At 41.5% G+C, this 12,247-nt stretch overlaps 1 protein-coding gene across 2 annotated transcripts in view; it reads right to left on the bottom strand.

Annotated features, from left to right (window-relative positions):
* The window catches only part of mms19 (MMS19 homolog, cytosolic iron-sulfur assembly component), a gene marked incomplete at its 5' end in the record, with an annotated part of 29,220 nt that overhangs the window by 15,790 nt on the left and 1,183 nt on the right, over positions 1-12,247 (bottom strand). For both annotated transcript variants that reach the window (XM_080454296.1, XM_080454297.1), the window contains 13 exons: positions 216-294; positions 1,617-1,771; positions 2,228-2,366; positions 3,007-3,084; positions 3,475-3,549; positions 4,536-4,622; positions 6,902-6,963; positions 7,238-7,366; positions 7,824-7,893; positions 8,999-9,073; positions 9,192-9,277; positions 10,411-10,511; positions 11,473-11,521. In XM_080454296.1, the coding sequence (XP_080310422.1) occupies positions 216-294; positions 1,617-1,771; positions 2,228-2,366; positions 3,007-3,084; positions 3,475-3,549; positions 4,536-4,622; positions 6,902-6,963; positions 7,238-7,366; positions 7,824-7,893; positions 8,999-9,073; positions 9,192-9,277; positions 10,411-10,511; positions 11,473-11,521 (1,185 nt within the window). The remainder of the gene's footprint in view (positions 1-215; positions 295-1,616; positions 1,772-2,227; positions 2,367-3,006; positions 3,085-3,474; positions 3,550-4,535; positions 4,623-6,901; positions 6,964-7,237; positions 7,367-7,823; positions 7,894-8,998; positions 9,074-9,191; positions 9,278-10,410; positions 10,512-11,472; positions 11,522-12,247) is intronic.

The following is a 12,247-nucleotide window of genomic DNA, read 5'->3' as shown; positions in this document are numbered from 1 at the left end:
ATTCGGGCAACCACACTAATGACACAAATGCGTTCCCGGTCTTAATGGGTTAACCACTTTCAACCTGGTAGCCCTATTTTGGCCATGTCATTATAGGCAAAACATTTAAGAAGAATTGCGACACATTGTGAGCTTGTAGATCCGCTATTGTCACAATTCATCGTATGACAACATATGAGTGACAACAGTATGTGCCACTACTATGCAACAATCACCTTCCTCTGCTGATTGGCTGTTTTTGGGCAGCAGAATGAATCCCTGCAACACATCTAGTACAGTCCGCCTCTGGTAGCACTGTACAGAGAGAAAAGTATATACAGTATTAACACATTTATACTAGAGATGCACCGATATATCGGCCACATATCGGTATCGGCCGATATTTGCCACTATCGGTCAACATCGGTAAAACTTTTTGCTGGTTAAAGTTACAAGAGTTAGGAGGTAATTATATTGTGTTTCTGCAGATGCTGAACAGTTATTTCTTATAATGAAGATTTCTTTGTTTCCCTGGCACAAAGGGGGGAAATAATAACACCAAAAACTAAATGAGCAAATATCGGTATCAGTATCGGCTAAATTGACATTTTAAACATCGGTATCGGCCAAGAAGTTCTACATTTACAGTAAAATGATGTGCAAAAAAATTACGTTAGTTGTCTACCACAATGGTTCTCAACATGGGGGGGTTCCTGGGGGTCCCCAACTAAATAATTGATAGTTGAGAACCAAATGTAAACGTACGTGTCTGTAACTCTGAGAGTTAAGCGCAATACATTACATACTCCTTCCGACGACCAAACTTTTCTTCATAAAAGGGAGGTGATAGAACTATAAATTGACGTCATTCAGAGCTTAGGAAGGGCAGTCCCAGAACTTTCCCTCGGAACCCATGGACCTCCAGATGTCCTGGCTGACTCGCCAAACTATAGTTCGGGAAGCCTTTCCGAACCAGGAGATTTTCCAGAGTATGTATTGTGCTTTAATCTCAGAGTTAAATGAACACTGAGAGGATGTTACAGTGTAGATTGGGGACATACACATCATATCAAGTGGGGGTCTGTGGCCTAATGCAGTGGTTCTCAACCTGTGGGTCCCCACATGATTTGGGGGGGGGGGGGGGGGTCCCCAGATGACAGTGAAGTGCCAATTTAAGGACTTTTAAGAGCTTTTTAATACCTAAAAAGAATTACCATTACAGCATCAAAAGTGATCAACAAACTATAAAAACTGGTCAAATTGTCAAATTGTCAAATAACATAAGAAAGAGGCAAAAGATTTGAAAATAGCCGATCTACAAGCTCGCAACGCCTCGCATTGCGAGGCGTTGCGAGCTTGTAGATCGTCTATTTTCACAATATTTATCTGTGGAATCAGGGTGGGGGGTCCCCGGTTCAAATATGATTATTTTGGGGGGTCGTGGCCTGAAAAGGTTGAGAACCACTGGCCTAATGCATCAAATTGGGAATCCTTGAAATGAAAAAGGGTGGGAATCACTGGTCAAGCAGATTTCACATACAGGCAAACTCAATGTGCTTCTCACGAGCACATACACAACATTTTAACAAATAAGAAAATGTTGTTGTTTGCTAGTTTGTAAATGAGATGGTTTGGACCTGTGTTCTGTTGTTGTACTGCTCCATGAGGGAGGGTATGACAGCGGCTGTCATGATGTGACTGGCCCTGTAGGAGGTGCTAGACGCAGCCTGCAGCAGCTTGGCACTGGGCCACACCAGCTTGAGGTCCGGCTCAGCCAGGTGATGCTTGCAGTCTGCAACGACAAAAACACACCACAATCTATAGAATTAGAACCAAAGCCTATTGGTGTGACTCAACCAGATGGTGTGCTATCATATTAAAGCTGCAATACGTAATTTTCATGTCCTACCCGACCCAAACCCAGGTCCTCTTCGTGAGTGCCAGCATTTCTACCACTGAGCTAATGGCGCTTGATCTTTTCAGAAATGTAATTTAAGGCAGTACCACTATTCAACCAGTAGGTGTCCTACCAGACCACAAAATCCACAATTCTCAATAGAAGAGCAGGGAGACCAAAATACACTGTTAGTTATGCTCTACCATACAAATTGGTTAAAATAGTTTCATTCTCTAAAGAAACGTATGAATTGCAGCTTTAACTAATTATATGAATTAATCACAATCATACACACACAGACACACACAATTGGACTATGTTCCACTAAAACCCTCAAAGTGACAGGCCTACCACTGAGGATGAGTTCCAGGAAGACGCTCAGTCCGTCGTCAGAGTCAGAGCTGAGGACGGAGCGGGACAGACAGGAAGTGATGGCTGCGAGAGCAGCGAGACCTGCAGACTCCACCTTCTCACTGGTGGTCTGGAACACCTACACACACACAGAACAACAGATGCTTCATTGTTCATTGATTGATTGATTGATTGATTGATTGATTGATTGATTAATTGACTGACATATTTATTGAGAATGCATATGAATAAAAATATAATGCAACTAACACGCTCAACTACTGTCTGAGTGTCTGTCCTCCACACCCTGATGGAAAAAAACATCTGAACGAACCAGGAAATGCTCTGGTTGGTAGCAGGATGAGTAACACAAAATACCAACATAAACTCACTCATTTGGTTATATTATATAAAGTTCAGGAAGGAATTGTCTGTGTTTTTAAACACTTTCAACTTGGTGTCTGTATTATGGGCATGTCGTTACAGGCAAATAATTTCTATATGGCTAATGTTTGCTATTCAGTGTGACGGTGTGAAGTATACAGGGCTGAAGTGGTTACACTGGATAAATTGCGTACATTAAGGGAGACTGTTCCTCCAGCTTCCATGACGCACACACACACACACACACACACACACACACACACACACACACACACACACACACACACACACACACACACACACACACACACACACACACACACACACACACACACACACACACACACACACACACACACACACACACACACACACACACACACACACACCCCTACCTCTCTGCGTAGTGAAGCCCACAGGCCAGGTAGGAACTCAGCCAGGTGTTGCTGTTGGTACGTTTCTACACATGCAGCCTGGAAACAGAGGGAAACACAAGAGTGGTATGATATTGATATGATGTTATGTTAAAGCTAGAATCCAGGACTTATTTTAAAGAATATAAATGTTATTTTAACCACTTTCAACCTGGCGTCACTATTCCGGGTATGTCAATACAGAAATGTATTCAAAAAATTACTCTCTTCTTTGGAAGGAGACATTACAACCACCACTCTTCTTAAAACCTTTGTTTTACTCAATGTGTAACAGGACATTGTAGACAGGGGTCCAGTGTAGACAGTGGTCCAGTATATGGGGGTCCAGTGTATACTTCGGTTCAGTGTTGCAGTGGTAAATGTTGTCCCAGATGAAGCAATCAATGGCACAGTAAAACACTGAGGAGGTTGAGATGGAGGGTTTCTCACCAGGGTCTGCAGTGAGTCCACTTTGGCGGTCTGAACATCGGAGTCCAGTTTCTCAATGATCAGAGGCAACAGGAACTGGAAGAGAAGAGAGACAGAGCATGAATACATTCTGAACCCATAGAAACACATTAACCACCAGCATTCTGTCACTGCAACGTTAACTGATATCACACGCATTTTAGAAATTGGAGCATTTTAGGGCAAAGGAGAACAAAGTTGCTTGGTCCTCGTTTGGATTACAGCATGAATGTGCAAGCTCTACAAGATGAATTTCATTAAAAATCTGCTTAGAAAAACTGAGATAATCATAGGCACATTTTCCCCATTAGTGATGTTTGAACATCGATGCCAAGCCTAACATTTTGCCAACATTCACTGAATTATTCGGGTACGTTCTGTAACGGTTTAGTAGTAACAACGTGAAAATATAAATGTTTGTATAAATATTGAAATATCAACAGGGAAATCATGAGCAACCCAGATTTGGCTCAACAAAGGGAATGAACTTGTTCTCATGCTATTCATCAAAAATGTGGAATGCCCTACCAAAAGGAGTAAAGGAGTGTAAAACCCTACTCACTTTCAAAACTGCCCTAAAGATACACCTTCAAGAGGCTGCAATTCGAAAATGGCCCCTGTCTAAGTCTTAACCTACCCCCGCCCCTTTTTTTTTCTTCTCTTGTACATTTTTTTTTTTTTCACTCTTCATACCAGTAACCTGTAAGCTGATTGTATGACATTCTGTATAGTAGTGTGTATATCTGTCTCTTGTATATGTCATCATGATTTGTGTGCATGGGGATTTCATCTTAAACAAGCTCAGTGCTTAATGAGTCTCCCAGTTTAGTAGACCTTGTATTGTGAATTTGTACTTCCATGTACTGATGTTCTCATGTCTTACTAAATAAAGTACATCAATCAATCAATCAAATGGCCTATGCTTATGGTACTGTATGTATGACATATGGCCAAAGCTGTGTGAATAGACAAAAAAAAGATGGCAGTATGGTCCTTTAAATAAATTAGGAGAGAAGCCTACATCCAAAAGTAAAGCATCTTACCTCAGCAAAGAGCGGCGTTCCCATGAGCACGCCCCTCAGTGACAGGATGAGCACTTCCTGTGTGATACCGTGAGGGTCGTTGGAGGGCTGGGGGGGAGTGGAGAGAAGATAAGAATAATGACATGCACGTTACAACAGCATGTTTGTAGGTGACCGCTACAACTCCAGGTGGCTCAAATGTTTGTTTGATTGATTGATTAAATACTTAATTAGCAGATTGAAAACAGTACAGCAAAGAAAAAATGCTTAGCAGATTGAAAAAAGTACAGCAAAAAAAAAAAACTATGCTAAAAGGATAACACAAAAAGCCCAGGGGGCTTGTTTCCATTTATGGTCTATTGTACTCAATTCATCATCACGTCATGTTTTTCAATGAATCTAGGGAAACAGTGAGCTCGACTGTGTTCTCTACCTTTAGGACAGATTGTAACTGAAGCCTTACAATGCAGTGTATCGCGTGCAAAAAACAACTCAAGGGAATATGAACTACTTCTATTGTGCTGGGAGGAAGTGGTCAACCATTGAGTTGCACGCGCATATGCATGCAAGCACACAGGCGCGCGCGCGCACACACACACACACACACACACACACACACACACACACACACACACACACACACACACACACACACACACACACACACACACACACACACACACACACACACACACACACACACACACACACACACACACACACACACACACACACACACACACACACACACACACACACACACACAGCTACTGAAACAACATGGTCTGAATCATTATGAAAGATGATAATGAGCACATCTAATATGAACTCATGTTAATGCACCAATTATAGTTCTTGCGTTGATACCAGTATCGGAAAAGCTGCTGATACAGCCTAAAAGCTGGTAGTCTATCTATGCCATTCCGATACCACGTAATTTATCACATGATATGATCATTTACGGTAGTCAATTATGTTGTCTTTTGAATGCTTCAGTTGATGTTGCACTACTGTTTTTTACTCTTACTGTACTATTCACATTATTATTTTACTAACTTGTAGCTGCACTTTAACCATTATTAATGGAAATGTTATTTATTCAGTGGTTCTCAAACTTTTGAATTTCAAGAAGGCCCATAACTCTGACAGTGTACAAATGGAACCAAATGGACCCGTAAGGGTCCATTTGGTTCCATTTGTACACTCTCAGAGTTACAGACCAGTAAGGATCCCCAAATTGTATAGGCATCAATAACCAATTCCTCCATTACACCGGTATTTGGTGTGAAAAAGATGTTTACATGTGATTTTCCTTCTTCATGATGTCACCAAATCCGTCATAGATTATATATCAGTGAAACCTCTCTGCCATACCCGCTACTACCCGCTACTGTTAAACTCCTTACAGAAACAACCGTGGCCTTCACGTATGTATCCACAATCTCTATTGGTTTGTGTTGATGTGAACCTGACTGCCAGTAAACAAACGTGATATGAAGCCATCAGTCTGTTGCGACGTAGTAAACAGTCAGCGCCTGAGCCGTAAACCCTGGCTGTGTTGCAGCTCAGCTTCCTGCTGAGGTTAAAGCAACAAAAACGCTGTGAGACAAGACAACCTCGCCGAGGTCGTCTCGTAGTTCTCGTTCTGACTGCTTATATTTCAATTCATTATCTGTAGGATGAATGAAGAGGTTGTATAGATCAGTAGTTCTCAAACCTTTTCATGTCAAGGACCCCCAAAATGATATGTATTTGGCCGTGGACCCCCATCTCAAATGTTTTGTTCCAGGGACCCCCAGAACTAAAGATTTGAGTTCCAAATGTTCGCTTAAAAATATATATATTCAAAAGGTTTGCACAAATGTTCAAGATTTTTCAAAAATAGCAGATATACAAGCTCATAGTGCGGCACTCGGTGCCGCGCTATGAGCTTGTATATCTGCTATTTTTTAATAGCCAAAGTATAAAAGGTTCAAATTATTGTGAAGCTATATTAACACATTTAACACACACCCCCAAGGACCCCTGGGGGTCCCTTGACCCCACTTTGAGAACCAATGGTATACTCATTTTCTTAATAGCTTAATAGCTTCTACAATAAAATGAAATAAAGACCTGTAATTATTTTCACATGAATCCATCCCACTATGTATGATATCTATAGATTTAAATAGTGGATCATATAGATTCATGAACGTGTGAAATTGTACGAGATGTAGAACACAGACAGACAGGAAGACATCCACTGTGCTATTACTTCCTGTCGAGGCCGCACGGGTTAACAGGACGTGTGTGATGATACGACTGTCTGTGTCTGTGTGTGTGTGTGTGTGTGTGTCCTGCTTTGCAAAGGCAGCTGGGTAAACAGGGAGAAGGGATTGACTTACTGGGCTGAAGTCGATGGGAAAATAACAGGATGTCACCTCAAACAACTCCTCTACGAATTTACCTGGGAGACGGAGACAGAGAGAGAGAGAGAGAGATGATGGATTTAAAAGAGATTAAATTCAAATGATTAAGATAGAGAGAGAGATGGAAAGTGAGAGACAGCGAAGTGTGTGTGTGTGTGTGTGTGTGTGTGTGTGTGTGTGTGTGTGTGTGTGTGTGTGTGTGTGTGTGTGTGTGTGTGTGTGTGTGTGTGTGTGTGTGTGTGCGTGCGTGCGTGCGTGCGTGCGTGCGTGCGTGTGTGTGCAAGCGTGCATGCGTGCGTGCGTGGCTCTCACCCATGTCGTAGCCTCTGGCGATGATGTCCTTGGCGATCTGGAAGGTCAGCAGCAGGTTCCGAGGGTCCCTCTCGCCGTCCATTGATTGGACGAAACCAAACACAAAGTCCGCCCCCAAGCTCTTCAGTTCTGAGGACGAGGTCAAAAAAGATCAGAGGTTGGAGAACACGGACACACCTTAAGCCCAAAGGTTAGTTCAGATCAAAGACTCACAAAAGAAGAACATCTTCCACAACTGGCTAGAGAGGTTGTTTACCATTTCCATGACAACGCATCTCTTCAATGTCTAACTGCTTTGCAGTTGGCCGCGTGTTTACATTGAACAGTTTGAAACAGTGCTCACTAAACCAGTGATACAGTATATAGCCACAGAATTTCCTTTTGCTGCCATAACATCAATACATATGCAATATTCTATTATTATGCTATTGAATACCCCCACACACTCTTCCCCTCCTGTCCCTTTGTCTCTCTCTGTGTGTGTGTGTGTGTGTGTGTGTGTGTATGTGTATGTGTATGTGTATGTGTGTGTGTGTGTGTGTGTGTGTGTGTGTGTGTGTGTGTGTGTGTGTGTGTGTGTGCTCACCTGTCTCTCTGGACTCCATGAGGTTGACCAGAATAGTGTACACAGAGTTTCTCTCTGCCAACATCAGGGACTAGAGAAAACACACACATTATGCTGTCATTATGCATGTAGCTCATGCTAAAAAGTTCACATAGGCAGCAGGCTCTACTAGTATATACAAGGGATAATGCATGGGGAGGTGGTCATTATTGAAATTTGAAGCCCGACAGGGTGATTATGCACCGAGGCGGAGCCGAGGTGCATAACCACCCTGAAGGGCTTTAAATTTCAATAATGACCACCTCCCCATGCATTATCCCGCTTATTACACGGCCACTTAATAAATACATAAATAAATTTACCCAAAAGTAACAACAAAACAAAGTATTTCCTTGCTTACAGCAATGAAAGTATTCCATAAGTTCGCCTCGGAAAACAAATGACAGTATTCCACAAGGTAACCGGAAAACTCGCCCCAAAACACACTTGCCCCCCATTTTATATACCGCCGATTTGCCTGTAAGACCGCCGGATTTGCCCCGGGGCGACTGTGTTTTGGGGCGAGCGTTTTGGTATTCCCCCGTTGTTGTGCCACGATAAACAAGGAAGTGCAGTGGATCAAATAGAATCACTTTTCGGTTATTGCATCGTCTATTTCTGACTTCAAATGTTTTCAAAAACATTCTTGAGAGCAACGTTTAGTTGTAGCCTAAATGATATTGGTTGTGTGTTTACATGGTTGTCATGTTGGATAAAGCATAGAACCAAGCAGCGCAGTTTGGCACGAGCAGGTGCTCTGAGTCTCTGATTACACAGCGGTCCGTTATAGAGCTCATCGGTCATTATCCAGAAATAATGACCGATGACTGACCAATCAGAATCGAGCATTCAACCAAGCCGTGTAAACAGTAATAATGCATAATGCTTCTGCCAGAGCCCAGGAGAGAGACACTAATAGGATGGTTTGGATGTCAGTAATAAAAAAGAGAACCATTGTGTGTGTATTGATTTCATTGATCTGTACTGCATTTGTGCAGATAAACTCTTCAGGACTTTACACATGCAAGTAAATGCATCATATCACTTTGTAACCATGTGTGCATTTAAGAAATACGCTATGCTAGTAGCATTATTGTAGTTATTGTTAAATGCTACAGTAGTCTTCCTACATGTGGCTCTTGCTAGGCTGGTCTCACCTGCACATGGACATCTTGAAATATAGACCTCAGAATGGAGACAGCAGACCCAGGAGGCAACGCTGGATGTTTAGACTGGAGAAAGAGGAATTAGACTGGGGAGATTATCTGGAGTAACTAAGTACAGTATATACGTTTCAGCACAATTCTTTCCCACTGTAGACACGTATTGACAGGGAGGACCTCCACTCACCAGTGCTTTCAGGCCAAGTAAAACGTGAGGAGTGATGACATGGTGGTCCTTCAGTCTGTTCTCATAGAACGCTATGAGCACTTCCACTGTGGAGGAAAGGAAACGATGAGAGATGCTGCTGAGATGAGTACAACGTGGTCCAATGAACACGACACAAAAAAAAATGCAGATTTACATGCTCAGAGTGCGGACGTGCTGAGAGCTTGTAGCTCTGCTATTTGCTATTTTTGAACGTTTGAAAATGTCCGGCTATAATGACTTGCCCAAAATAGGGATTTTAAGTGGTTAACATGAAGGCCAAGCAAGAAAAAAAACATGGAAACACATGACGCAAAACGACAACACTGTTAATACAAAAGACAACACAGAAAAACAAAACAACATGGCACGACACGACTGCAATGAAGAGGTTTATATTGTTGACCTCAGTGTCTAAAGATGTCTGTCTGAGAAGCTGAGACAAGCTTTCAAATGCAACCCGTCTCATCCTTCTACGATGAATATAGTAGTTCTGAAGTTATAACGACAGTGCGTCATCCAGTGACTGACTCTCCTGACATTGACATAATATCAGAAATGAATCAGAATCAACTTCATTGTCACATCACATGTTTACGGACACACACACACGCAGTGTTGATTTTTACAGCAAATTTTGATTTAGTTTTAGTCATAATCTTTTGAATACAATTCCAGTTAGTTTTAGTCATTTAGGCATCTGAAATGTTTTTGTCTGGTTTTAGTCGACTAAATATCATGAGATTATAGTCGACTAAATCTACAGTTGATTTAGTCAACTAAAATTTATTTTGGTGGTGCCTTGATGGCGTCGTAATGGCTGGTTTTACACATGGTTGCATGCTGAAAATAGCAGATCTACAAGCTCACAACGCGTCGCGACACGTTGTGAGCTTGTAGATCTGCTATTTTCAGAGGGCAACACCCGAGCTCAACCAAACATAAAATGACTTGTCTTTTAGTTCTACTGGATCTCTTCTCCACTCGTCCCTCACTAACATTTTAGTCTAGTTTTTTTTAATTTGTTGACGAAATTGTCATTATATTTAGTCTCAGTTTTAGTCATCGTAGCTTAGTTTCTTATTTCATCTTTATTTTGTTTTCGTCAGTGAAAAAAGGTAGTCGAAAAACATTTTTCGTAATAGTTTTAGCCGACGAAATCAACACGGCATGACAGCCAGGTGACCTGCTGTGAACATACCTTCTTTAACAGAGAATTGTCGAAAGCACTCCTGCACAACTTCGGACAGCATCTGCACTCCTCTGCCCCGTGTGTTCACCTGGGTGCTGGTTAGACTCAGTCTGTACACACAGGAGGAGACAGTACACTTCAGAACACTGAGGTTTGCTTTACAGCAAAAGAATTCCGTTTATAGATATTGTGTCCATTTTTTTCTCTGTTGCGAGGATGTGTTGTGATCTAGTAAGTCATGATGCTGCAGCCAAACTTTCCTATCTGGGACAAGATGAAAAGATGTTTATTCCTGTGGATATCATAACTAACACATCCACTTATGGAACAAAGATCACAGAGACCCCTATGGATTGATTACTTCCTCTTCCGTGTTTGACACAGAGGCACAATGTTGCTATGAATGGGAATATAGTTTCATACATTTATTTCTATAGTTTAATAGAATAAAGTCAACAGTACACATTGTCAAATGCAGTTTGTCTGCAGTTTTTAGCTTCTTATTTTTCAAGTTGCTTATCTTCATATTTTGAGTAAATGGTTGTAAATGTTTCTCTACCGTTTCTTCAGTGTAATGCAGTAACCTGACCAAGACAAATTCCTTGTATGTGCAAAAGTATCTGGCAACAAAAGATATTCTGATTCTAATGGGCCGTCCACACCCACACAGCACTATAACAATAACTATAAATATATTTATAGAGTTATAATAGAGTTATAAATGATTCCAACTTAAGTCCACACCACAACCGACACCACCACTATAACAACGGTGGTGAAAGTTACAGTTATACTGTAGCTATAGCCTATAGTGCTTGGTGTGGATAACCCTGAATTCAATATCTGATTCCAAATCGGGAATTAAAAATGAGATGTCAGGTTTTAATTAAGACTAAGACTGATTCAGTTTCTGTTCAGTAAATATAGGCCTATAGCAAATGACACAGAACTCTACCATTCAGGCTGCAACTGTTTTATCTTTTTTTAAAGATATTTTTGGGGGCTTTTTCTGCCTTTATTGATAGGATAGTGGGCTGACAGGAAATGGGGAGAAAGATATCAATACATTACCCCAAGGCTTCCACCACCTGTAGGATTGTAAACTGTCCATCTTTGACTCCTGCAAAGGAAAAGCATATTTACTCTCTGTAGGAGTTAAACCTTCTCAAACATGACCACTGGGATGACAACAGGAGTATTGTGCAAGAACACAGAGGAGCATATAGCTGCATGTGTGTGGTGTCACAACACAGAGGTCATTGAACAGGATCTCTCAGGACAGATATGAATGCTGATTACAGGGTAGTATAGTGAATGCTCGTTCTCTGCAACAACATGCATGAGATCCCCTCAACTCAAACTCACAAGTTTACCAGGTACATTATTTTTTGCAACTTAAAGGAGTAGTTCACCCAAAATATTACTTATTTTCTATCAATTACACACCCCATGAAGCCTTTAATTTGTGGATACGTTTCTGATTTTGTCGCATTTCTAAGCCAATAATTTGATGACCTGCGGAGTCCCCGGTAGGAGACACAATTGACCTGCATTTGAGTAATTATTTGGGTGAACTACTCCTTTAAACACCAGAAATGACCCCCCCCCCCCCCCCCAACTGTTTACTGTACACGTAGGCCTATGTTTTATTGCTACTAGTGTTGATGACTAGGATATATTATTGTACGTCTTTAAATGTCTCTATGAATTGCATAATCGTAGCGCAATGGAAACAAGTCCTCAGGCCTTTTTGGAGGTATTAAAAAGGTTGTCACTTCACTGCCCCCCCCCCCCCCCCAATAAATACAAATAAATACAAATAAAAATGATGTGGGGACTGGGGACC

This window comes from Gymnoscopelus braueri, assembly GCF_963280865.1.
Source record: "Gymnoscopelus braueri genome assembly, chromosome: 17".
In the NCBI taxonomy this organism is placed as follows: domain Eukaryota; kingdom Metazoa; phylum Chordata; class Actinopteri; order Myctophiformes; family Myctophidae; genus Gymnoscopelus; species Gymnoscopelus braueri.
The sequence above is the reverse complement of the archived record's forward strand: the minus strand, read 5'-3'. Positions and strand labels throughout refer to the sequence as shown.